Source organism: Heterocephalus glaber, unplaced genomic scaffold (assembly GCF_053883595.1).
Source record: "Heterocephalus glaber isolate CG9 unplaced genomic scaffold, H.glaber_assembly_v1.0 deba00000122, whole genome shotgun sequence".
Lineage (NCBI taxonomy): Eukaryota > Metazoa > Chordata > Mammalia > Rodentia > Bathyergidae > Heterocephalus > Heterocephalus glaber.
In genome coordinates, this window is record NW_028258138.1 from 78,815,401 (window position 1) to 78,843,080 (window position 27,680).

General features: G+C 49.6%; 1 protein-coding gene across 1 annotated transcript; it reads left to right on the forward strand.

Moving 5' to 3' along the window:
* Positions 1-421: 421 nt before the first annotated feature.
* Positions 422-22,536, forward strand: Ttll3 (tubulin tyrosine ligase like 3). The gene is given in 15 exon segments (XM_087216964.1): positions 422-606; positions 695-783; positions 2,449-2,611; positions 2,738-2,829; positions 3,953-4,081; positions 4,844-4,958; positions 5,657-5,755; positions 7,386-7,578; positions 10,903-11,051; positions 15,687-15,930; positions 17,409-17,844; positions 21,301-21,505; positions 21,508-21,568; positions 22,005-22,127; positions 22,223-22,536. Coding segments are annotated over 14 exon segments (2,172 nt in total). The 5' UTR covers positions 422-606; positions 695-735; the 3' UTR covers positions 22,338-22,536.
* Positions 22,537-27,680: the final 5,144 nt, after the last annotated feature.

Consider the following 27,680-nt stretch of genomic DNA (forward strand, 5'->3'; position numbering starts at 1 on the left):
GCGTCAGCTGGGTGCCAGGGGGAGCCCTCGCTCCACTGACCCAGGCTGCGGCCTCCAACGCTCTGCCGGCTTCTGATGTGCCGGAAATGGTTTCCAAGGCGACGGCACGCAGGGGGCGGGGCCTGGAACTAGGCTGCGGTCGGTCGGAGGGAGGCGGTTCGGGCGCGTGGCGAGGCGCATGCAGGGCCCAAGCGTGGTGCTGCTCCTGGGCGCTGGGGGCGTGGGACCCGCGAGCTGGGACTCGGGCGCCTGGTGCCGCCAGGGCAGGGCGGCGGGGTACAGCTGGCCGCCACAGCCGCCCAGGCCGCGCCCTAGCTGCCCCGCCCGGTGACCCTGGGCAAGCCCCTCAGAGCTCTGGTCGCACTCGAGGCTGCGGGGACCCGGGCCCTCCTGCGCCTCTGCGGGGCTAAGGCAGGGCCTCTCCGGCAACGCACGCCAGGCCCGCAGCCCCGCAGACCGGCAGCCCCGCAGCCCCGCCTCTGCGCGCCCCCCCGGGCCGCGCCCCCGAGCTGCCGGGGCCTCGTGCACGCGCCCTGGGTGCCGCTGAGCCCCAGGCCTTCGAGCCTGCGCGCCTCCAGGCCCTGGACGACGGCACGCCACGGGACGGTGAGGCTGCTTGGGGAGTGGGCGGGAGGGAGGAGTTCAGTGACCCGCCCAGTGACCCCAGCTCGCCCTTCTCGGCGTCTCTCCACAGTGCCCCTGGTCCTCTGGCCCGGGTTCTCCAAGGCGTCTCACATGGGCCAGCTCAGAAACGCCAAGATCCACGTGGAGAAAGCTGTCAAGGTCCGCGGGGGAGGCAGGCCTGCCACGTGCTATTTTGTCACATCCTTAAAAAGAAAAACTCCCCTGGCCCTTGGCCCCACACCCATCTCCAAGTAACTCCCTCTCCAGGGCCAGACTTGCTATGGGAGTTGTCTGCAACCTTCCCCACCTCTTCAGCTGACACTCGACCCTCTGCTACCGCTCCTCTGGTTGCCTGCCTTTCCCACCACATTCTCAGCAGAAACCACTCTGTAAAGACCGTGGTAACCTCCAGGAGCCAAACGCAGAAGTCCCGGCTTCTGCCTCCGCCCCGTAGTAGGCCCGGCCCTCTAACCTCTACTCAAGGAGCTTACAGGCACTTCAGACTCACGTGTCAAACCATACCGATTTTCCTTCTCAAACCTGAATTCCTGTCTATTCTCTGATTTCCTGTCGCTTAGTTGCTCAAGCCAGAAATCCACAGTCTTTCTGCTCCTTCAACTCCTCTCCAATCCCATCAGCAAATCATTCATCACCTTTACCTGCTATGGGGCTGCAACCCCCAGAGTGACTTTCAGCCCTCTACCTTCTCCATCTCCACTGTAACCACCCTCCTCCAAGCCTCTCCACATCACAGGGGCCTTCTAAGTGGCTTCCTGTTTCCCAGCCTGTTCACAGATTGCAGCAAGACAAATTTACAAAGCCTCTGACTGTTATTCTTGCATTTGGGTTTATTGCTTCGCACTACATATAGTATAAAATCCAGGTCCAGGTTTTGGGGTCTGCAGGGCCCTCCACAGTCCGGCCACTGCCTTCTTCTCAGGAACTCCTCCTGCCTCCAGACCTTGCTTACTCCACCCTGCTTCCAATTCCTTCTGCATACCACCCAGCCCCACAGTCTTCGAACATGCCCTTTCTTCTGCCTGTGCGTATTGGTGGCTCCTTTCATCCTTCCCTCACTCTGCATTTCGCAGTAGTGTCTCCCAGACTCTGGGTTCAATCCCCAGCAAAAGAAAAATCCCTATTCTTTCACTTAACCACAGGTGTGGCTTTGGGCAAGCTACTTAATCTCTATCCCTGTTTCATAACCAGTAAGACAGAGGTACCATATCCACTAAACATGCATATTGTTGTTAGAAATGAATGTAAGTGTCTATGACATAGTATAATCTGTACTTTTTTTTTTCGAGACAGGGTCTCTCTATGTAGTTCAGGCTGGCCTTGAACTCACTATGTAACATAGGCTACCAACAATCCTCCTGCCTCAGCCTCCTGAGTACATCTGTAAATATTATTTTACTATCAACATGATACTGTCAGAAGAAATTCAACATAATTTTGAGGAAAAATCATTTCACAATTAAATTATGATTAGGCCTAGTTTTCCTGCCTACAGGCCAGCTATGGCATGTCAAGACAAACTCAGGGTCGTTTATCTTTGCTGCCCAGAGCAGCATTGATCAGATCCAAAGTTCAGCTTCTCTAAGTCTCATTTTCTGTCTTTCATTAACTTGCCTTGTGCTATTGTGGCTCACAGGAGACCAGGACCCACTGCAGGGGTTCTAGTAATGTACACTTCTTCTCTCCATGTTTATAAGCTGTCTCTCCTGGTGGACCATAAAACTTCCCTACAGGTGCTTTACCATTGTGTCCCCTCTCTGGGCCTCAGGCAATGATTATTGAAAAATTCCATCTTTTACCTTACAGCAGAAGAAGATCTTTATGATCCAAGGCCGATACCCAGTAATCCGGGGTCTCTTACGTTGGAGGGGCTGGGTGGAGAAGAAGATGGTCCATCGCGCAGGCGCCGCCCTGCTGCCCCTGCAGAAGGATAACTCAGTGGTGGGTGACAGCGACACCACTGAGGATGGTGAGCAGTTCCCTTTCTATACAAAAGCCTCCTCCCTGGAGTCCTTTCCCTTTGTTGCACTGTCCCAGAGTTGAGGCTGTGGGGCAGGGACAAGGGTCTCATCGGGCCTGGGCTCTGTATCCACAGAGGATGAAGAAGAGGATGAGACACTCCAGCCGCCACAGCTGATGGATGGCTTTCTGGAGCTCAATGACTTGGATGGGACACATGCTTTAATGGTGAGGGCCCCAGTGGCCAAAACAAGGCAGGGTGCTGGCAGCGGCTTCTGAAGTAGACAGGAGAGTGCAGGTGTCCAGCTGAGTGACCTCAGACAAGTCCTTTCTTAGGGCCTCAGTTTCGACATCTGTATAAAAATGTACTGCTTCTCCAAAGGCTGGATAGGCTGGCATATCCCCTGTGTGGTTGGACTCCCTTTCCAGTGAAGGCTCCTTGTTCATCTCCTCTTCTACCCTTGGCAAGCGAAGCTGAAGGAAGGGACTTGAAGGCTCTGGGAGAAACTGGGGTGACAATATGGAGGACATGCATTTGAGTTGAATTCAAAGCATGCACTGCTACTCACTGAGTTGAACCCTATGAAGTTGGTTTTTGTTGTTGTTTTTTGTTTTTTCTAGCTTTTTTTTTTTTTTTTTTTGGTGCCAGGAATCAAATTCAGGGCCTCACACTTGCCAGGCAGGCACTGTGCCACTGAGCTATGTCCCCAGCTTGTTTTTGTTTTTTGAGACAGGGTTTCACTATGTAGTTCAGGCTGGCCTTGAAGTCATTTAGCCCAGGCTAGCAGTCCTGCCTCAGCTCCTGAGTGCTGGGATTACAGGCATGAAATTGCTGTTTCCACGTCAGGAAAGATTGAATACTGGCATTTTTTTTGTGGTTCAGCTTTGTGAAATTGGGCAGGTCACCTTCTGTCTCTCACGTCCCTTACCGGTGAGATGGGGATTATAGTAATACCTACCTCATAGGGGCTGGGTGAGGATCAGGACATGGAAAGTGCTTAGCAAGGCCTAGCTCTTGGTGTTACTGGTTATCCCTACTCCCAGGATTGTAGGAAGGACAGAGCTGTGGGGTCCATAAGAGAGCCTTTGTCACATGCTGTGTGCCATCTCCTTGCAGTGTGTCCTGCCACCCGTCAAGTCCTGATGGCCTGGGCTAAAGCGAGGGGTAATGTCCTTACAGCTTAGTTGCTGTGCAGTGCCATGTGGAGCTGGCCTCTCTGCTCCCCAAGCATGGGCCCCAGAGGAAGACATGTCTTTTTGTACTGTATACAAGCTGCTGTGTGCCCAGGGTCTCCTGGGCAGCATTCTCTCCTCTCTGCTCCCCTCCCCATGTCCACCTCCTCCTTTCCAGTCCCGCATGGTTCGGAATGAGACCCCCTACCTCATCTGGACCACTCGACGGGACATGATGGACTGTCGCTTCCTTGCCAAGGATCAGATGATAAACCACTATGCCCGGGCTGGCTCCTTTACCACAAAGGTGGGCTCCTGGGAGTGGGTGGGGCACCGCGAACCCAGCCCTGGGCTGCTGTCCCACCCCTTGCTGTCTGTGCCTGAAAGAGAGCTCTTGGGAGAGCATCAGCGTTATGCCTCAGTGAGACAGGGAGTCATTGGCAGACTTGGGTTCAGCTCTAACCCCCATGTGATATCTGGTCCCTGTTGCAAGAATGACAGAAATGGCATGGTGACCATGAACAGAGAGTCCCTTCCCTCCTGAGCTGGGCATTCCAGCTTACCTGGGCTTCTTAGCAAGTGGCTTCACCTTTCCCAGCTTTGGTTTTCTTATCTTTATTTATTTATGTAGGTTTTTTTGAGACATGGTCTTGCTGTGTAGTTCAGGCTGGCCTTGAACTCTTGTGTGTAGCCCAGGCTGGCCATGGCATGCTCCTCCTGCCTCAGCCTCTTGAATGCTGGGATTAACAGCAAGTGCCACCAGGCCTGGCTCAAGTTTTTTCATCTTTCCATGAGAATCCCAAGGAGCCTGCCTTGTTGGGGTGTGTTGAGGACGAAGGGCTTTCCCCAGTGTGGGCTGGGAAGGATGGCTGAAGAAGCAGTCTTTACAAAGATCAGAGGACAGAAGGAAGGACTAGAGCACCCAGGCAGGCATGTGGATAGATCTGAGCAGGTCAGGGCTCACTGTTGGGGCTGAGCCTCTGGCCCCAGGCAGGTCTTCCTGACCGTCTGGATGTGTGCTATGTGTGGAGAGTCCCCACCCTGCCTGCCTCAGCAGCTGATTCCACAGGTGGGTCTGTGTCTCAATCTCCGGAATCTGCAGTGGTTCGATGAGGCTGATGCCGACTCCTTCTTCCCTCGTTGCTACCGCCTAGGTGCTGAGGATGACAAAAAAGCCTTCATAGGTAAGGTGAGCCCTGTCCATGACTGAACCCTTGGGCTGGAGGACAGGGCCTAACACTCTGACTCGCTGGAGAGCAAAAGCCTCTCCTCACCCTCATCTACCTCCATGGATCTTCTCCCCTCTCCCTGTTCCTTCCTCTCCTTAATATGCCTTCCTCAGTGAGCCTGTTGACCTGGCCAGCTTGGACCTCCAGAAAAGCTTAGACAGCTTAGCTTGTATTCTAGAACAGACTCTAGAAGTTGTATCTGGAACCCAGCATAGATTCCAGGCCTACAGGAAGTTCTATTAGCAGGATCAGGTTCTGAAAAAAGGTGGTTGGCTTGTGGGTTTCTAAGACAGTAGGTTCCAAGCAAAGTATGTTCTAAATTCAGGTCAGAATTTGGAACCAGAGTAGATGCTGTGTTTCAGATTGTATTCCAGACCTGAAGTAGTTTCGGTCAAGGTTGGGCTCTCCAACTAGAATAAGCATCAGAGTAGGGGAGGAACAGCAGGTTTAGGCCAGACTGTAAAGAGAATGTTTTCCAGGTCTGGTCACATTCTGGGTCTGATTCTGTAACTGGGATAGGAGCCAGGTTCTAGAGACAGAACAGGTGAAGTCAGGTTCTAGACCCAGAATGGGGGAAGTCATGATCAGGTTCCAGAACCAGAACAAGCCTTGAGCCTAGGGGCTGAGCAGGCTATCCCCTGCCCTGGGAGCAGAGGACTTCTGGCTGACAGCTGCTCGCAACGTTCTCAAGCTGGTGGTGAAGTTGGAGTGGAAGTCGTACTCTGTCCAGGCAGAAGGGAAAGAGGCCACAGGTAGGTACTGTGGCAGTTCCACTCCCCTGCCCACTGTGCCTGCCACTGTCCACATAGTGTCCATACTTGGCAGTTGCCCAGCACCCTGTCCATCCATCTACCCCATGTCTTCATCCATCTGTTCACTCCCCCACATCTCCATTCTTCATCTCCTCAGCTGTCTTCCCATCTGTCCGCCCGCTGTCATCTCATTCACTACCTGCCATCCGCTCCACACCCCCCTTCATCCCCCCTGCCCATGTGCTTGCTTTTCTGTCCTCCTTCTCCTGCCGGTCTATACCACTCCTGCACACTTCCTTGCCTTCCTATCCACTTGTTCATTGGTGAGCCCTCCCCTGGGTTGCTATGAGCGTGAGCTTGGATTGGCACATGAAGAAGACATGTGGGGTCCTTTCAGGAGCAGGAGGTGGTGAAACCATGCTACAGGTGTCCTGAGGACACGAGGAACATCTGGAGTAGAGGGGACACAGGACCTCTTGCTGTATGCCAGCCCAGCCCATTGCTCACCCTTTCCTCTCTGGGCTTGGCTCCTGTCTCTATGCCCCTAGTCCAGTAATCCAGGGCTCAGCAGCCAGTAATTCAGGAAGGTAAGAGGCAGCGCTCCAGAGAGGAGAGATACCCCTGCCTCTCCCGCAGGAGACCTCACATTGCTGTCTCCTGGGCTGGTGTGTTGGGTACAAGGAATACTGTGTACCAGGATCAGGAGCACAGAGGCTCCCATGTGGCAGACACTCTGCACTTAACCTTCCATGGTGGTGGGCTTGGGCCTGGGTCAGGGTGCAGGGTTGAGGGCCTCCACTAGCCAGCAGTATTTGGGCAGCCCTACAACGTCCAGGGAGTCAGAACTTTGGGTGAGGGGTCAGTTCCTGGCATGTCACTTGCGGGCCTGTAATTGCACGTGTAGGTCAGTGATTTGTTGGTTCAGGACCCTGGGAGTGAGTCCAGATCTGATGTGTTGGAACTTAAGCAGCTGTCTCACACTTGTTATCCTGTGTACCTGGGATTGCCTGGGCCAGAGTTGGTGAACCTATGGCACACATGTTATTTGGGTTTTTTGGGGGGTTTTTTTGGTACCGGGAATCGAACTTGGTACCTTGCGCTTGCAAGACAGGTGGTGGCACCACTGAGCTAAATCCCCAACCCCCTGTTTTTCTTTTAAGACAAAAGATGTTATTGTAGAGTTGTTACTTCTAAATTAAAACCTCAGTATTCAGGGTTAATTGCAGTGTTGGCTCTTTGTGATAAACAAGTGGGTTTTGGGTACTCACCTCCAAAAGATTTGTTCTCATTGGCCTAGTCTGAGGCTTTCAGACAGGGCTTCAGATGTGTCCAGAGGGGCTGCAGGTGTGTGCTGGGGCCACAGGTGCTGTTGGAGCCCTTGGAGACATTTAGGGTAGAGCCTTAAGGGACCTAGCGGGCCTGGGACAGTGGGGCCAAAGGTGAAGCACTCAGGTTGCAGTTGATTTGGGACAAAGCCTCAGGTGAGTGGTGAGTCCAGGCTCATGGTGGACCTCAGGTGTCTTTAGGAGAGGCCTCAGGTAAATGATAGGCCCCTGGGCAGTGGGGACTGTGGCATGTGACACATTGTCTGTCCCAGTGTTGGTGGACAGCCCCCTTCTTATCGCGGCAGGAGATAAGCAGCCTAAGCAGGAAAAGAAGCCAATGTCGGTGTCCCCAGAGTTTGTGGATGAGGCCCTGTGTGCATGTGAGGAGTATCTCAGCAACCTGGCCCACACGGACATCGACAAGGATGTGGAGGCCCCACTGTACCTGAGCCCTGAGGGCTGGGCACTCTTCCTCCGGCGCTATTACCAGGTGGTCCAGTGAGTACTGCAGAGCCGGGGGCACAGGCAGGTGACCAGGGGCAAGCCCCCTTCCCAGGCTCGCCCTTACTTATATCCTGCTACTCTCCTGCTCAGGAACCCTTGAGGGCTCCCACCCCTCTAAACCACTCTTCCTAAGACTGGCCTGAGCTGTCAGACAAACTTGGAGTACAGTCCTAGCTTTGCAACTTCCATGCTCTGGGACCTTGAGAATGTCACTCATTCTCTGAACATACCTTTTCTCGAATGCAAATTTATGTCTGCCTCGAAAGTGGGGTGAACAAAAACATTTTGTAGGTATGTGCTCACCATGGGCTCATGGTATCTCTCACAAAATAGAAATGTAAGCCACTTAGACTTACATTCTAGTGAGGCTACTTCCAGATGTTATACGAGATACTAATTCCTCAGGAAGTAAATAGGAAAAAAGGGCTTTAGTTATCAGTCAGGTTTGGACAACATTGGGTTACACAGGGTTGACTGAATGGGTTCTGTGGATGCAGGCCTCTTGAGACCCTGTTGCAGCGGGAGCCCTGGGGATGGAAGTGCTGATGGTGCATCGGTGCTGAGTGACCCAAGGGGCCAGGACTGCAGAGCTGGAGAAAGTTCTGGAGCAGGGGAGCCTGGTGCTTCTGGAGGAAGGAGCCTGAGCCCAGGCACGAGTGAGGGATGGGGATGCGGGCTGGTGGCCAGAGAGGACTCAGCAAGGACTCCTGGGGGCCCGACCTTGTTCCATGAATGAACCTTGAATGAATGGAGACCAGTGTCTTCAGGAAATAATTCATCTTTTTTTTTGGTACCGGGGATCAAACTCCAATCCTTGCACTTGTAAGACAGGCGGCAGAACCACTGAGCTAAATCCCCAGCCCTCATCTGTCTTTTCTGAATGTCAGAAAATGACTAGGTAACCCTGTACTTTTCCTGGAACTAGGGATTGAACCCAGAGCCCTCACATGCAGCTACATCTCAGGCCTTTTTTATATTTTATTTTGACATGAAGTCTTATGAAGTCATCACTTGCCTTGGCAGGGCTAGAACTTGTGATCCTCCTGCCTCATCTTTCTAAAGTACTGGAATTGAATTACAGAGTGAGCCACCATTCCAGGCTCCAAATACCTTCCTTAAACTCAGAGTTATCAGGCTGCACTGGGATATGAGGCATAAAGCATGTGAGTCCTTTTTATTCCCAGTACATGGGCAAGTTCTTGAGCTCTGTGGGAACCTCCTAAAAGTCAGAACATGTAAGATACTGTCTCTTATAAGAGAAATGACTCAGTACAGATGATCATCATTCATTCATTCAGTTTCTTTTTTTTTAGTACCAGGGATCAAACTCGGGCCCTTGTGCTTATGAGGCAGGCAGCGGCACCACTGAGCTAAATCCCTGGCCCTCAATTTCTTTTTGAGTTCAGACTGGCCCTGAACTCACTATTTAGCCCAGGCTGGCCTGAAACTCATGGCGATCCTCCTGCCTCAGCCTCCCGAGTGCTGGGATCACAGGCATGTGTACCACCATACCCAGCTCATTCATTCACTGTTTACCCCTGCGTTTCTCAGCTTTTTTTTGTTTGTTGGTTGGTTTTTTTTTGGTACCAGGGATCGAACTTGGGACCTTGCGCTTGCGAGGCAGGCGCCATCAGCTTTTAATTTTACTTGTTTGTTTAGTTATTTTGTGGTGTTAGAGATTGAACCCAGGCCTAGTACCTGTTAGGCAAGCACTCTACCACCAAGCCATGCTGCCAACCCTAGTTTCTCAGCTTTTTAAAGCAAATCTATGCCAGATGTGGCACATGCCTGTAATCTAGCACTCAGGAGGCTGAGACAAGAGGGACTCTGTGAGTTTGAGGCCAGCCTTGGCTACATGGTGTTTTATGCCTCATGTCCTAACACAGCCTGGTAATTCTCAGTTTAAGAAAGGTGATGTGAAGCCTGGAGTGGTGGCTTACCCTGTAATTCCAGTACTTTGGAAGGCTGAGGCAGGAGGATCACAACTTCTAGCCCCACTAAGGCAACTGATGACTTAGCAAGTCCTTAGGTCTCAAAAACAAAACAAAAGTCCATGCCTTACCAACAAGGCTTTTACAAAGATGTGGCTTCCCTTTATAATTTGTTAAATAGAAAATCATGCTGAATGTACTTTTTCAAATTACTTGTGCTCCTCCCTGGGTGACATATTTTTGGGCCACAACCCAGATTTATTGAGCAGACTCCTTATGCCATGGAAAGGGTGGGGGAAGTGTGTCGGATTTAGATTTGGATATTCCTGGGCCACCTACTAAACCTCCGTCTGGCTGTCACTCTCTTGGCTCTGCCTCCAGGACAAGCAGGAGACCCTGCAGAGGCTAAGATGTCAAGACAGATGTGTACCTCGAAGAGGGGTCTTTGCTGTCCAGGAGAGTCTGAATGAGTGACCATCTGGGCTGTTTTGTGGCTTAGTTTCGTCCCGCATTGTCCAGGAAGTCCTGTCTACCAGGACAGCCGAGTGGCTGAGGATGCACTGCCCTACCTATCTCAACTCAGACTGTGGGGAGCAGCTGAGAAGTGGCGGATGCAGGGTTTTGAGATGAAAATGCAGCAAAGAATAACAGCTGGGAAGATGTTCCTTCTCAGGCTGAGAATGTAGGCGCATACTTAGCATTCTGGAGGCCCTGGGTTTGATACCCAGACACACACGCACACACACGCGCACGCACATACATGCACACACACTTCTAGTGGAGGAAGACAGTAACCAAATAAGCATATGGATCTGGTAGGGATAACTGATGGGAAGAGAAAGGGAGTCAGGGAAGGTGTGATACAAATGTGCTTGAATTAGATTTGAAAGGGAACCTATCTTATCAGTCAGTGGTGGGTCCAGATCAGGAGGGGAGTGAACCTTCTGGTGAACTAGTCAGGCATTTGAATCGTGGCACAGTCACACAGCTCAGCGGCATACACCTTTCTAGAATGGATGAGTAACACCTCCCTGGCAGGGCTGTTGAGAGGACTTTGGATAATATTTGGAAAGCCTCTACTCAGTGCCTGGCACATGTGGCACCCCATCACAGGAGCTGCTGCAGTGCTGCTCTGCCACAGGCAGTTTGAATAGGAAGCAGATGGTGGAGATGGAAGGTTAAAGGGAGAACAGGTGAAGTAAGGGATTTCTCCAGCCTTTCCTACTCTTGGAGGGGGCTGGCCAGGGGCGGAGCTGAGTGGCTATGGGTGGGGCTGGTGCTGGAGACCCCTGTCTGAATCCAGGGGGAAAGCACAGCCCAGGCTGGCAGGACTATGGCTGGGTGGGCCTGTCCTGCCTTCTGCTCAGGTCCCACCGTCTCCCCACAGTGAGGGTGCCGAACTCAAGTACCTCGACACTCAGGTCCAGCGCTGTGAGGACATCCTGCAGCAGCTTCGGGCTGTGGTACCCCAGATCGACATGGAAGGGGATCGCAACATCTGGATCGTGAAGCCAGGAGCCAAGTCCCGTGGACGAGGTGGGAGTCAGGCCCTGCTTTCTGCACCAGCATCCTATGTTCTGTGTCCCCCACCAGAGGCCAGGGAGGTTACTGCAGATCCCCAAACTGCCTGGGTTAAAATCCCAGCTCTATCACTAATATTCTGCATGACCTCGAACAAGTCACTTTCTCTGTCCGAGCCTCAGTTTCCTGCTCTGTGAAGTGGGGATGATGACAATGCCACCTGCAATGTGAGGGTTAAGTGTAGCGGTGCCTCTGAGGTTGTTCAATGAAGTGCTACTAGGCCCAATCCTTGCCCCAACACCAGCAGCTCTGTTGCAGTGCTAGCACCAGCTCTCCTGCCCTCAGAGCTCAGGCTTATGCTGTAGGTAGGTTTAGTGACACCAGGCTCTCAGATATCCCCAGCATGTCTTCGTAGGGTTTAGCACAGTGGTTAAGGACATGGATGTGGAAGCCACATCCAGAGTTCAGGCTCTGCTCCTCTACCTCTTAGTTCACCTCTTAGTTCACTTCTTCTGGGCTGGCTCTCCTTCAGGAGGAAATGGAGCTGATGTCCCCAAGAGGCTTAGATACAAGGGGCACACAGAGAGCATTCAGATCCCAGACGTCGGCCTAATAACTGCTGGGTTATGGTTTTCCTGACTGCTCCATGAAGTGTGGCTGGGACTTGAGCAGTGCACAGGGGTGGCACAGAAGCCTGGCCTCCATCCAGACTGTGGGAGGCTCCTATGAGGCAGGAAACAGAGTTTGGCCCACATCCCTCCAAATACTGCCCTGGGGATTCATGCCCAGGGGAAGCTGTTGCAGCTCCTGAAGGCTAAACACTCATTCCTCTTGGGGATGGGATGTCATATCAAACCAGAATTAGACTCAGGCATTGGTAGTGCACACGTGTAATCTCAGCCCTTGGGAGGCTGAGGCCAGAGCATCACAAATTGAAGGCTACCTGAGCTATATACCAAGACCATGTCTCAAACAGCAATAACAACAAAAAATACAAAAAACAAAAACAAGCCAGCCCTGGGTTGTTTTCTTTTTCTACCTTGTGTTATTGTTTTTTTCCAATTATGAAAATTTGTGGTTATTATATTTAAAAAAGACAAATACAGAAAAGTAGAAACAAGCAGAGGCCACCCTGATTTCATGGACAGATAACTGCTTGTTAGCCCCTGGCTGTGTTTCTTTTCTTTCCTTTTCTGGTGCTTTTCTTTGAAATAAGATCTCACTTTATAGTCCAGAATGGCCTTAAACTTGTGATCCTTCTGCCTCAGCCTCCAGAACAGTGGGATTGTAGGCATGTGCTGCCACACCCAACTTGGTGTGTGTTTTTCTACGTTTTTTTCCTCTATATTTGGGGGTGTGTGTGTTTTATTTTAAATAGACCACTATTCTGTAGTCTTGTTTTTCAGTTATATCTCTATTAATTAATATAAAACCTCATTTCAATTTTGCATGTATTTTTCCTGAGATAGGGTCTCAGTACCATTGCCCAGGCTGGCTTTGCCCCTCCCCTCTCAGCCACCCCAGTAACTGGAATTACAAGTGTGTACCACCAATACCTGGCCTTGCTTTCTAGCAATGGACATTAGAGATCACTTCAGTATGTCAGATATTTTTTTAACTTGCAGTTATTTTTCATGGGCACTTCATTTTTTAAATTTTTTTTAAGTTTTTGAGACTGGGTCTTACTGTGTTGTCCAGGCTGGCCTCAGACTCCTAGATTCAAATGATCCTTGTGCCCCAGCCTCCCAAGTAGCCGGGAATGCAGTGTGTGCCACCACACCTGCCTGTTATGACTGCTTTCAAACATGCACAGAAGAGAAATAATACAATGAATCCCATTATAGCTACCACTAAGTTTTAGCATTTTATTTCTTTTTAAAAAATTTATTCTTAAATTTTTTTATTGGTACATTTTAGGTGTACAGTACATTTACATTCATCATTGGGAACTTGAACCTTTACATAATCTCTCTTGGTTGTTATTTTTTTCCCCATTCCCCTGCCTTCCTTTCACCCCCTCCACCCTTCCCTATGTACACAGACTTTGTTTCCATTTTTTCCTTTTCTCATATTTTTTCCTTTCCCTTCTTTCCTTTCCCCTACCCCTCTCACTTCCCCTATCCCTTTGCCCCTTTTCTTTCTATTTCATGTTATCAATTATTCATTTTAATACTTATTTACACTTTCAGTTTCTCATACCAAAGAAGCTATTGTATATTTACACTTGTGTCCTATTTCTTTCACTTAAGAGTATGGCCTCAATATGCATCCATTTAGCTATAAATCTTTGTAGTTTCTCATTCTTTATGGCTGAGTAGTACTCTATTTTATAAAAAACCCACATCTTCTTTGTCCTGTCTCTAGTTGATGGGCACTTGGGCTGTTTCCAAGCTTTATTAACATTTTATTTGTTTTTAAAAACCTTACTGAAGTGTATGTACGGCAGGCTGTGTTGAAAGGGTATGCAGTGAGCACGCAGTAAGTGAGGTGTCACACAGTGAGCAAACTTGTGTAAACAGCTCTCAGAGGTGGGAAGCGGAATGTCACCTGCAGGCCAGAGCCCCAGGCTTATCCCTATTTCCCATACTGGTGACTTGTCCTGCACTGTCAGGCCTGCATGGGCAGTGCCTGTCCCTGGGCTCTGGGTGCTTCGAAGTATGCTGTCTCACTCGGTTCTGTTCAGTAGCTGCACAGTGGGATCTAGCCCAGATGCAGTCACATGGATACCACCCTTACCTGGTGGAAGTCTGTACGGCTTTAGGGTTTGGTTTTGTTAACTGATTGCTGTTACAAGTGACGCCATGATGAACATTCTATGCACATAGATTTCTAGCCCTCTCCACTTATTTCTTCAGGATAAATTCCTGGAAACAAAATTTCTGTGTCAGCCTGGACAACCTTTTGTATGTGTGCTAGGACTCAAACCCAGGGCCTTAGACACACAAGCTTGTGAGCTACAGCCCCAGCTTCTATGACAGTCTTACTCTTACACAAAGTAACATGTTGGCTGGGCATGGTAGCTGCACCTCTGAGCCCAACTACTCACAAGGCTGAGGCAGGAAGATCACAAGTTTGAGGCCAGCCTGGGCAGCTTAATGAAACCCTGTCTCAAAATAAAAACTAGAGAGGTCGGGGATTTAGCTCAGTGGCACCGCGCCTGCCTCACAAGCTCAAGGTTCTGAGTTCGATCCCCAGTACCAAAAAAATAAATAAATAAAATAAAAACTAGAAAGGGCTGAGGATTTGGCTCATTGTGAAGGTGGTGGGTTCAATCCCTAGTAAAGCAAAAAAACCAAAAACAAACAAAAAATCAAAATGAAGATATCATGTTGCTGGGAATCTTGGTGATCAGTCTGGCCCTTTAAGAAGGGAGAAGGTTTGGTAAAGGCACAGTTTTCTGTGCCATCAGCAGTCATCAGGCTGACAGAGGGTAGGATAGTAAAGGGGTGAAGTAGATTTGTGAGTGTTGTGTGTTCTTGGTAACATGATTCTAATTTTACTACCATTAAAATTATGCCTTAAACTGTGTGGTGATGCACACTGTAATCCCAGCATTTGGGAGGCTGAGGCAGGAGGATCACCATGAGTTCGAGGCTAACCTGAAATACAAAGTGAGACCCTGTCTCAATAAATGAATAAATAAAATTATTCTTTATGGGCATAAGATGCTTAACTTCATTCATAGAAAAGATAAAACAATTATCGGAATACCACACCAAAAAAGTACATAATGGGCTGGGGGGTATAGTTCAGTGATAGTTAAGTTCAGTGCTTAGCATGTATAAGGCTCTGGATTCGATCCTTGGCACAGAAAAAGAAAAGTCATAGTGGCACGCACCTGTAGTCTAAGGGTGTGTGGGAGCCTGAGATAAGAGGATCACTTGAGCCTAGAAGTTCAAAATCAGCCTGGGCAACATACCAAGACCCTGTCCATAAATAAGATGCCATTTTCTAGCCCGGAGAAGGACCCAAATCAGCAGTCAGCTGTTTGGGTGCTCTCTGGGCAGACACACAGTCTCATACATTCTTGCCAGGACTGGAAGTTAGAAGGAAACCTTTGGCAGTGGAAAATGGAAAATGCAGATGCCCTTGGGCCTGGCAGAGCCAGGGCTGGAAATGTTTCTTACACGTTTTAGTGTGAACGGTGTGAGTTAGCATTCATTGGATGCTCACAATGTGCCAGCCCTAGAGCAAGTCCTTGGCCTGCTTTAATTTGTGTAATTTGGAGAAACAGAGGCATGTATCACTCTCGTGTTACCTGGAAAGACACCATATGGGTCTGGGATGTGCAGTAGTTGACCTTTAGAGAGGAGGTATGGGTATTTTGTTCTGGGTTTGGTTTGGTTTTTTTGTTTGCTTTGGTGTGCCCTGTGCCCTTTTGTATGATTTTGTTTGTTTGTTTGTTTATAATTTTTAAATTATTTTTTCATTATTGGGGGAACGTAATATTTCCACATACTTATAGAAATCCCAGCACTATTCAAATTTTTATGTAAGCATATATTCTTTTTCAATCAAACAGATGAGTTAACTAGAAAAATATTAAAAGCCTAAACAACTCAGCTTTCTCAGAGGGAGCAGGGCTTATCCACGTGGCTATCCCAGCCCCTTGGGGAGGAGCATGGCCGCCTGACTACCCTCTCTGCGTAGGCATCATGTGCATGGACCACCTGGAGGAGATGTTGAAGCTGGTGGATTATAACCCCATGGTGGTGAAGGACGGCAAGTGGGTCGTACAGAAGTACATCGAGCGGCCCCTGCTCATCTTTGGCACCAAGTTTGACCTGAGACAGTGGTTCCTGGTAACTGACTGGAATCCACTTACTGTGTGGTTCTACCGAGACAGCTACATCCGCTTCTCCACACAGCTCTTCTCCCTGAAGAACCTGGACAAGTGAGCTCTGGCCCTCACCTTCCAAAGCCCCTGGTCTGGCTAGGAGCTGTTGTCTCATAGCCACACAGCTCCAGGCAGAGTCAGGCAGCCAACCCTCCGTCCTCCCAGTGCCTTCACACAGCAGGCACTCGCTGAGAGTGGACACTGGGCCTTGTGCTGTCCTGGGAACTTGGGACCGGGTGGCCAACAAGACAAGATCCCAGCCCTCACAAGCACACATTCCAGCAGGGAGACACATGCAAGCAGTGAACATAACGGACACCATGATTTAATGGGGTAAAAGATGACACGTGTATAAAAAGAAAAGTGGAGAGCTGGTAAAGGCAGGCCAGGAGAGATCTGAGAGAAGAGAAGTAATAAGAGGTGTTAACTTTAGGGGTGAGAAGAAGCTTTGTTATGGCCTGGGTTCAAATGTTGTCTGTGTAGCTTCCATGGTATGTGCCTTTGGTCAAGTGAAAACCTATTCAGGCCTCAGTTTCCACATCTGAAGAATGGAGGCAGCAATAGGAACTCAGAATTGGCCAGTGTGGTGGCACACGCCTGTACTCCCAGCTACCTGGGAGCTGGGAGCCAACCTGGGAGAGGGGTGGCACACTGAGGCAGGTCTGGGCAATTTTAGCAAGGCTGTGTCTCAGAAGGGGTAGAACAGTGCTGGGGGTGTGGCTCAGTGGTTTAGTTCTTACCTATCATGAGTGAGGCCCTGGAATTGATCTCCAGTACTGCCAAAAAGAAGAAAAAAAACAGTTGTAATTGTAGCCCTATAGTCAGTTGTGGTGCATGCCTGTACTCCTAGCACGCCAGGAGGCTGAGGCAGGACCACAGGTTTCAGCCCAACCTTGGCAACTTATCAACTCAGCAAGACCCTGTCACCGTATTTAAAAAAATAAAACCTAGGGCCGGGGATTTAGCTCAGTGGTTTCACCGCCTGCTGTGTAAGCGCAGGGACCCGAGTTCGATCCCCGGCACCAAAAAAAAAAATCTTATAAAAGAGCTGGGGATTAGCTCTGTGCAAAGGCCTTGGGTTCAATCCACAGTAAACAAACAAACTAGCTCTCAGTTATCAAGTGGTTCATGTATGATGGGTACCCAGTAAGTTGTGTATATCCCAGTCATTTTTCTTAAAAATCCAGTGAGGCCGGTACCACCACTCCCCACACTATGCAGATGGAGCAGCACACAGATGAAGTGGCCTGCCTGTGGCTCACTGCTGCTCATGTGAAGATGGTTGAAAACCTGGCAGCTAAAGGTCACACTCACATACACCTCCTCATCCTCCGAGCACTGGAGGGTCCCTGAACAAGGCGAAAAGCATTCCAAACTGTGGCCTCCATGGTTAGAGCCCTCAGTGTGAGCCTGAGAGAGGACTCTGGCCTGGGAGGAATGTGGAGGGGCCTGGGCCTTCATCCTTTCATCCTCCCCAGCAGGGCCAAAGTTTGGAGAGGCCTAGCAGGCACTGACCTGCTTTCTTCTCTGCCCAGCTCAGTACACCTGTGCAACAACTCCATCCAGAAGCACCTGGAGAACTCAAGCCATCGGGATCCAATGCTGCCCCTGGACAACATGTGGTCCAGCCAGAAGTTCCAGGCCCACCTGCGGGCGATGGGGGCCCCGGACGCCTGGTCTACAGTCATTGTTCCGGGCATGAAGGCTGCCGTGATCCATGCACTGCAGACCTCCCAGGACACTGTGCAGGATCGGAAGGCCAGCTTCGAGCTCTATGGCGCTGACTTTGTCTTTGGTGAGGACTTTCAACCCTGGCTGATTGAGATCAATGCCAGCCCCACCATGGCGCCATCAACACCTGTCACTGCACAGCTCTGTGCTGGGGTTCAAGCTGACACCCTACGTGTGGTTATTGACCGTCGACTGGATCGCACCTGTGACACAGGAGCCTTTGAGCTCATCTATAAACAGGTGAGGGGCTGAGCCAGGGGGGACCCCAGGGAGTCTTGTCCCCTTTTCAGCAGCTCCACAGGGAAGCATGAGGCTCTGTAGGTCAAGACCTGAGCACAAGGTGTTTGAACACAGCTGTCCCCTCCTTAAACTTAGTTTCCTCATCTAGAAGGCGGAGATTCCATCTTTCTCCTACACAGATACGTAACTAGAGAGGTGTAGATTCAGGGACTTTTCAGGTTCAAATCCTGTTCAGTAACTACAGGCTGAATGACTGGACAGTTTCCTGACCTCCAAGTTTCCTTATCTGTAAAGCATGAATAAAAACAGAATCTAGGGGCCAGGGATTTAGCTCAGTGGTTCTGCTGCCTGCCTCACAAGTGTAAGGACCTGAGTTTGATTCCTGGTACCAACCCCCCCCCCCCAAACCCAGAATCTAATTCATAGGATCATGAGAATTGAGTGAGTTGATATGAAGAAAGTACTTTTAGAAAAGTGGATGCACAATAAATGCTACACATGTTTAGCTGTTGTTATTTTTTTTTTTTTTTGGTACCGGGGATCGAACTCAAGTCCTTGCGCTTGCAAGGCAGGTGACAGAACCACTGAGCTAAATCTCCGGCCCATAGCTGTTGTTATTACCTAATAAGGTTGTCTGGCATTTTATGATAAGTGGTGTCACTTGTAAAGTACCTGACATTTTAGTAAGTTAACTTGTGGAAGCTGTTGCTAACTTATTCATCTTGTTCCAAAAAGAGATTTGAATCTACTTACAGAATTCTAAAAAATCAATCTGAAAGGCAGGTATGGTGGTACATGCCTGTAATTCCAGCTACTCAGGATGCTGAGGCACGAGGATCACAAGTTTGAGGGCAGGCTGGGCTACTTAGTAAGGGTGTATATCAAGATAGAAAAGGCTAAGCATGTAGCCCAGTAGTTAAGGTCCTAGGTTCAATGCCTAGTATTAGAAAAAGAAAAAATGGTAAATGAGGAATACGTGATGGCAGAGCCACAGGGCAAGGTGCTATTGTGGCACAGTGGTTCCCAGACCCGCGGCACAGGACACTGGCTCAGTGTGTGGTGTCAGAAGCCCTGCCGGAGCCTGAACTATGTCTGCTTGGAGGACTGCATCTGCACTTTTCAAATGTCCTGTTGTGCCACAAATGACTTACCCTGCTGATTTTTTAGGTCACCGTAGTCCAGGTTCACACCACGCATTGGTGCTTTTGTCTCTTTAATCTTTTAATCTAGGACAGCTCCACTGCTCTTCTCATCTTGATCTCTGAAGGGACCCAGGATGATTGTTTTATAGAACTGTCCCACATTCTGGATTTATCTGATTTTTCTTGTGGTGTTGTTTAACTTGGTCTTCTGTTATCAGAATATCCCATGAACTAGAAGTTAGGTCAGACTGGTGAAGTTCAGGTTAAACATTTTTGGTAAAAACACTAGAAGTGCTGCTGAGTGGCCCATGTGACATCATAAGGAACATAACCATCAGAATGTCTCACAGTGATGCTGAATTTGACTGCAGGTTAAGATAGTGGCTGCCAGCCACATATGTGGTGGCACATATATGTAATCCCAGCACTTGGGAGGATGAGGCAGGAGGAATCACTGTGAGTTCAAGGCCAGCCTGAACTACATAGTGAGAACCTGTCTCAGAACAAAGACACACACACACACACACACATGTGAAAGATAGTGGCTACCAGATTTTTCCACCAGAAGCTATGTCTTCTCTTTTGCAGTTACTACTTTTTATAGTAGTCCCTTCTCTGTTGCTAATAACATAATACCACAAACTGGGTAAGCTATAAAGAGCTTCATTCTGGATCACAGTTCTGGAGGTGCAAGATCAGTGGGCCACATCTGCTTCTGGCCTTCTTGGCAGTGTCCTGAGGTGCACAGAATGTCACCTGTCAAGTGACAGGAGGCGCAGGGGCAGCTCAGTAGGGTTCTGCAGCAGCAGCAGCACTGAAAGGCAGGGAGGGGAGGGAGGACAGTCATGTCTGCATGTCTGCCTGGTCTCTCTTCTCACAGAGCCACCAGGATTCCATCCTAAGACTCACTCCATCCTGAACTTAATCTGAGTCCCCTTCCAACACCACGGTTGGGGGGGGCCAGGGATTTAGCTCAGTGGTTCCGCTGCCTGCCTTACAAGCGCTAGGTCCTGAGTTTGATCCCCAGCACCAAAAACACCCCCCAAAAACAAACAAAAAAAACCCAACACCACAGTTGGTCTAAGTTTCCACCTTCCTATACCTGAGTAGAAACTAAATTATAACACATGAAGCCTTGGAAGATGCTGAACCCACTTTGGCTATGTCCAATTTACGCATTTTTTGGTCATACTTTCCAAGTAATTGTTTTGATATCCAGTTGTTATTCTTACCTATTTTATTTATTTATTTTTACTTATTTATTTGAGACAGAGTCTCCCCATCAGTTCAGGCTGACCTTGAACTAACTGTAGGCCAAGTTGGCCTTGAGCTCAGCCTGGAGTGCTGAGATCACAGGTGTGCACCACCACACCCAGCTTCTTACCTATTTTATTAGAGTGTTAAAGTGCTCACAGCTACTCAGAGGCTGAGACAGGAGGGTGGTGAATTTGCAAAATTTAGCATGAAGCTGCCTCAAAAAAAAAAAGAAAGAAAAACCCCAGCATAGTGGTGCACACCTGTAGTCCCAGTACTCTGGGAGGCTGAGGCAAGAGCATTGAAAATTTGAGCCTAGCCTCGGCAATTTAGAGATTTGGTGAGATGCTGCCTCAAAATTTTAAAAAGAGGGAGAGCTAGAGAGGAAAGGCCCTGGGTTCAATCCCCAGTACCACCAAAAAAACGAAAGAAAAGTAAATTTCTGATTCTGCTGTGCATTTTACATTCATTAAAGGAGGCTTTGTAAAGATGAGCTTCTCACCAGATGGGGCTGCTCAGGACCTCTGCTGGGTGTACTTTTAGTGAGCACGGAGTAACTCTGGTGCCAGAGATTCTGGAATGTTTGGTTCCATTTAAGATGTGTGGGGCCTCTCTGAGTTCCCCAGACTTCTCCTCAGCCTCTCAATGGCTAGGATTATAGGCATGTGCCACCATGCCCAGCTTTCCCTGCCCTCTTTTAGGCTAGTTGTTTCTGCTCCCCAAGACTTGGCAGGATCTGAGTCTCCTAGCTGTGTGGCTGTCACCTCAGCTCCTCCTGCAGAGATTGCCGGGTGTGGCTCAGGCAGCTGTCCCTTGATTTGGCTCTGGAAGGAGAGCCACACACACATTCCAGCAAGGCAGAGGGGCACACAGTGGGGACAGCCTTGGGGCTCTGGCTCTTAGGGCATCTGGGGAGACCCTTGGCGGATAGAGGTGGGCTTTCCGATTCTGACTAGGGCCTCAGAAATTGCTTCTGCCCGTCTCTGCCCTGGCTCCTCTCAGCTGAGGGTCCCAGCATCACTGTCTGAGTGGGCCTTGTCTCCTCCTCTTCCTGCCACAGCCTGCGGTGGAGGTGCCCCAGTACGTGGGCATCCGGCTCCTGGTGGAAGGCTCCACTATCAAGAAACCCCTGACCATGTATCATCGACGGATGGGGGTCCACCCCGCATTTCCTCGTCTGCTGACCCAGCAAGGCTCTGGGGAAGGCAAGGACTCAGGGACCCCTACCCACAGGTCAGCTTCTAGGAAAGTTGGCAGGGCCAGGAGCCGGGGCACATGGAAAGGCCAACCTTCACTGCCACTACTTCGGTGCCCGGAAAGGGGAAGAATGGCAAGTCGAAAAGAGCCACAGCCCTGCTTACCCCCAGCCTTGAGCAGACCAGACCACCTTTGCATCTGAAGACCCCCATCACCCAACACACCCAAGGGTCCCGAGGTGATTTCTTCTGCTCTCCAAACCCCTCCTAGCCTCCTGGGTTTGCCTTCCTTTCAAGGACCCCCCCAGTAGCAAGTCACAGCCATGGCTCACCAAGTTTTCTTGTTAAATATGCAGCCCCACAAATATTGTCCCTTGGGGCAGTCACCTGCCAGGCAGTCATTCCTAGCTAGGAGGCCCAGAGCCCAGGTGTTCACAGAATCTGCCTTGGCTCCAGGCAGAGAATCCTGGGGCAACAGGAGAAATACTCTACAGCACTTAGCAGTGGACACCCTGCCCAGCTCCTCTGTCCTTACAACCTAGTGAGGTAGGTGCTGTTGCCCCCCTTCAACCCAGGTAGCAGGAAGTGTAAAGAAGTTGCCTGAGGTTGCACAGCTCAGAAGGGTCAGAGCCAGGATGCAGACCCAGGTCTGTTGGACCCCAAGCCTTGTGTTCATCCCCTCACCACCCTTGTGACCCTGTGGGGCAGCCAGTGAGCCTGGGGCCCTCTCTGGCCCTCACAGCATCCCTTGCTCCCACAGCCCTGAACCCCTTCCCCAGCCTTCAGGCCAGGGCTTGGCTACCACATCCCCCTGTGCTCTGACCCCACGGGTGGGGCCTCAGATCGAAGCATGACACACTGGTGGGCTCCAAGGCCCTGTCATCCACAGGCAAGGCCTTGATGACTCTGCCAACAGCCAAGGTTTTCATTTGCTTCCCACCCAACCCTGCTCTCAAGCTGGCACCCAGCATCTCAAAGCCAAAAAAGGTGGGCCTTGAACTTGGACTCATCCTGGTGGGCTGCACTAGACACCTGGGTTGGGGTTGGGGGCCCCAGGCACAGGGCAGCTCCCAGAACCCCTTTCCCAGACAGATCCCTCATCCTCTCTCTTTTCTCCACTCCAACTGAGGCTGTTCCCCAGTGCCCTCAAGGCCCCCATCCTGGAAGTGTCTTGTGCCCTGTGTTCTTTGAAGGTGCAGCTCTTCCTAGCATCCCTAAGAAGGTCAAGGGCAAGTTTAAGGCCAGACAGTGTGACAAACCGAGGCACCCCAGGCCCAGGCATGCTCTGTGAAGAGGCTTAACCTCCCACAACCCTCACCCCTTGCTTCTACGTTCCAGGGGCCAGCAGTCAAGGGGCCCTGGGGGATGTGAGGCTGGAGAAAGCCCGGCTCTGACCCCCATGGCCCTGGCCTGGATCCAGCCTCAAATAAAAAGGAGCACATGGAGTATTCTGGGTTGACTTCCCTGTACTGGAGGGGGAAGGGTGGGACGAGGCCCCTGCCCCCAAGGTCCAGCCATGGTGAGAGCTGGAGGCCGGAACTCCCAACAGGGAAGTTGGAGACTTCTGTGCAGGGATCACACACATGAGAAACCAAGTCTGGAAAAGGATATGTGGCTGGCCCAGTATGTTGTGATGTTGTGGCAGTGAGTGGAAAGCAGGGGGCTTTCTCCTGGCCACCAGGAGCTCCCCAGTCCCAGGAGACAGGCTAGGGACAGTAATGACAGCAGCTGGGGGACAAAGTCAGCCTTGCCTGAACTCACCCCACTTCCAGAGGACATGGGTCTGTCCTTCCTCTGCAAGAAGTCACGTCACCTAAAAATGAATCTTATTTTTTTTTGTTGTTGTTGTTTTGTTTTGTTACCGGGGATCGAACTTGGGACCGTGAGCTTGCAAGGCAGGCACTAGAACCACTGAGCTAAATCCCGGGCCCCCACCTAAAAATGAATCTCCAAGCCACATCCTTGTTAAAAAGTAGGATATCTCCTGGTGGTTGTGGGTTGAATGATCCCCCCTAAAAATGTCTAAAGTGTGACTGTGTGCTTGTGTGGGAGTTGTACAGGTACAATTACATTGATGATATGAGAGCATCTAGAATTATGAGTGGGCCCTAAACCCAATGACAAGTGTCCTTAAAAGAGTCAGAAGAAGCCTGGAGTGGTGCCACATGCCTGTAATCCCAGCCCTCAGGAGGCTGAGGCAGGAGGATTTCAAATTTAAGTCCCACTTGGTCAATTTAGTGAAACTGTCTCTAAGTAAATAAATGGCTGGGATGTAGCACAGTATGTTCAAACCCCAGTACCCCTACTCCCCCCCCCACCCCCGCCAAAGTCAGGCAAGATGACACAAGGTGTGAGAATGGAAAAAAACTTCATGTACAGTCCTGGCTGGGTCTGAAATTAAATTATGTGAGATATATTAATAGGAGAAAAACATACAAATTTATTTAGTATAACCTCATGTGGCAAGGAATCCTCATAAGTGAAGACCTGAAGAGAAATTAGAGTCAGTTACTTATAATGCTTGGGGCTGGGGATTTAGCTCAGTGGTTTCGCTGCCTGGTGTGCAAGCGCAAGGACCCGAGTTCAATCCTTGGTACCAAAAAAAACCCAACAAAAAATCATACTTACAATGCTGGATTGGACAGAGAATAATGGTAATGAAGTAGCTAACTTATGTGGGCAGTCTTAAAAGATAGGACTTACTTTGTGTGTTACTGTGGATTGAACCCAGAGCCTTTGCACCTGAGCTGTATCTCCATCCCCTTCCCTTTTTTTTTTTTGGTACCGGGGATCAAACTCCAGTCCTTGCGCTTGCGGGGCAGGTTGCAGCACCACTGAGCTAAATTCCCAGCCCCCTTTCTATTTTGAGACAGGGTCTCGCCAAATTGCTTAGTTCCCAGGCTGGGCTCAAACTTGTGATCCTCCTTCCTCAGGCTCCCAGAGTGCTGAGATTACAGGTCCAACTTTTTTTTTTAAGTAGAAAATTTTATTGGGGAATAGGAATAGCTCTTGAGAGACAGGAGGGGTCCCAAATGAGTTGCCAGTGAGCCCACTTCTCTGAGAAAGTTCTATGGAGAAGTCATGAGGGCTGGGTACAATGTGGGTCAAATTATAATCAACCAATAAGATTACAATTATAGCCACTTCACTACAATTGATCCAATAGTAGTAGCAAGAGTATAAAATACATTAACCTTGGTTGATAATCTATAGTCTTAGACGTTTTAGTAGTCTTAGTGGGTGGGAGAGGATGGCCCACCCCGATGAGATAATGGTTTATCTATAGTGAAATTTCAAAGAGGGGTAGGGATAATCTCAAGCTTCTTTAAGGAAGTGTGTAAATCTGGCCATTGTGACTTTAATCTTCAGTTGTGCCTCCAGCCAATTTTTGATGTGTTCTCATCTAGTGCACTGATTCCCTCAAGGGCCTAGCCTTGTCTGACTGCCTGTAATACTTCTATCTAATTTAACTGTCTGTAATATTCCCCTCTCTGAAGAGTTATCCCTAACTGCAGTTAGGGGAAGGGGCATCATTTCCATCTAACTACTTCAAGCTGAGAACGGTTGGTGTAGGGGAGAGCACAATTGGGCCTTCTCCAGAGAGCTAATCTAAGGGGCTAGGAGTCATGTTGCAGTTTAGCAGTTATGAACTCCTTCTACAAGGCTGATCTAGTGGATCCCAGTAAAAGGAGTCTGGCACATGTAGTTGGTTCCATCTGCATGATAACTTGGAGTTTGGTAGCCTCAAAGTTGTAGGATCTTGTAGATAAATTTCTCTTATGTCCTGGGTCCTTGTGGACCTTGGAGGGCCGGGGCCAGAGCTGTCTTCTTGGTCCAGTTTACCTTTCTAGTTCTGATCTCCAAACATTCTGGAAACTTGGTCCTGAAATTCAGCAGCCACAGAGGAGAGAATTGCCTTGGACCACACACTGTAATAAACTGTGTTCTCAGGGGCAGGCAGGGAAATCTGGTTTTTGGGGGGGGGGGGGTTGGTACTGGGGATCGAACTCAGGACCTTGTGCTTGCCAGGCAGGCATGATGCCACTGAGCTATATCCTCAACCTGTTTGTTTTTTGAGACAGGGTCTTAATTTGTAGTACAGGCTGGCCTTGAACTCACGGTGATCCTTCTGCCTCAACCTCCCCAGTGCTGCAATTACAGGTGTATACCACCACACCTAGTTTGTCCAGCTTTATTTTCATTTGAAAAATAATTTTAGGGCCAGGGATTTAGCTCAGTGATTCCACCGCCTGCCTTAAAAGCACACGGACCCGAGTTCGATCCCCAATACCAAAAAAAAAAAATTTTAGCCGAGTGTGGTGGCTAAGGCAGGAAGACTGCCACAAGTCTGAGGCCAGCCTGAACTATATATCGAGAGCCTGTCTCAACAAAAAAAAAAAAGCCAATTTTTGTTTTCAGTGCTAGGGATGGAACCCAGGGCTTTGTGCATGCTAACTAAACATGTGGCTCTACTGCTGAGTTACACCCCAGAATTATTTTAACATTGTCTGTAAAGAATTCTCTAGGTTCTGACTTCCCATCCTTAAGGATGCTGTAACTTGCTAGTGCAGGGAGAGCATCTTTCATATGGGAGTCTCATGTGCTTTTAAGAAATAGCACAAAGGAGGGCCTGGGATTTAGCTCAGGGGTGCCTCTGGCTGCCTCACAAGTGCAAAGTCCTGAGTTCAATCCCTGGTACCAAAAAACCCAAAAAAAACCCAAAACAAAAAGAAATAGCACAAAGGTGGAAGTGATCTTGCATCTGATGTCTGTAAGGTCAGACTGAGGCACAAATGAGACCACTGAGGCAGGCAGAGTCTAAGCAACATGCAATGAGTTTATTCCCATCTGGGTACAGATGGCCCATGGGAAAAAGACTGTTGGGACTGAGAGGAGGGTGTGTGTGGTTGTTATAGGGGAATTCAGGTAGAGGAGGGGGCACTGGTTGAGAAGGTATAAAATTTAGAGTCTCATGGGTGATGGGCCTGGGGCTGGTTGATAAATAGGGCAGTGGTGAGAGCAGCAGGGCAGCGCAGGTACACCAAGTCTCTTGTGGTTTTCATAGAATCAGCTTTCTTGTAGGTAAGTGGGGCAGCGGCTGGCTTCCTGTTATCCTATGCTCCTGTGGATGTGGGTAGCAGGTCTGCTTGGGTGGGGGTCTGGCTTGGGGGCCTGTCACTGTCTTTCAAGTGTCTTTAACCCAAAATAGCATGTGAGGGTGGTGCATTTCTAACTCCTACAAAAGCCATGTGAAGACGGCTGCAGAGGCTAGCCTCCAACTCATGGCAATCCTCCTCCCTCAGCCTCCCAAGTGCTGAGATTACAGGCATGCACCACCATGCCTGGCTCCACAATTCCCCACCACCACCCGTACCAGGGAATTGAACTCAAGACCTTCGCCTTGCCAGGCAGGCATGGCACTGCTGAGCTACATCCCTGGCCCTCCACAAGTTTTAAAATTATTTTTTTTGTTTTTCTGAAACATGGTCTCACTACATAGCCAAGGCTGGCCTAAAGCTTGTGATCCACCTGCCTTAGCCTCCCAAGTATTGGGATTACAGGCCTGTACCACTGTGCTTTAAAAGATTTAACAATTTAGATGAGGTACCTAGCCAATTTCATAGAGAAAGTAAATGGTAGCTACAGGAGCTGGGAGTAGGGGTCATGGCAAGTTAGTGCTTCATGGATAGTTTTAGTTTTTTGGGGTTTTTTTGGTACCGGGGATCGAACTTGGGACCTTGTGCTTGTGAGGCAGGCACCGGAACCACTGAGCTAAATCCCCAGCCCTGGATAGTTCAGTTTTACAAAATCAACAGATTTGGGGGCTGGGGATTTAGCTCAGTGGTTCCACCACTTCCCTCACAAGCGCAAGGACCCGAGTTCGATCCCTGATACCAAAAAAAAAATTCAAAACAAAATGAATAGATTTGAAGAAGTGATGGTCACATACTAAGTATACTTAATGGTACAGAACCTTCACTCAAACATGCCTAGCATGTGTGAGACCCCAGATTCAGTCCTCAGTGCTGCATAAATGAAAGGGTGGAAATACAGCTCAGTGGTAGTACATGCTGGGTTCAATCCCTAGTACTCGGAAAAAAAAATCTAACAACTCTTTCTAGCCAGGATTGTAAGAGAAACCCCTAAATAAAAAGATCACATTCAATTTGGTAGAAAGCATGGTCCATGATAAACATGTACTTGCTCAATAAGTCCTCCAAACCAGACCATAGAACCAGGGGCT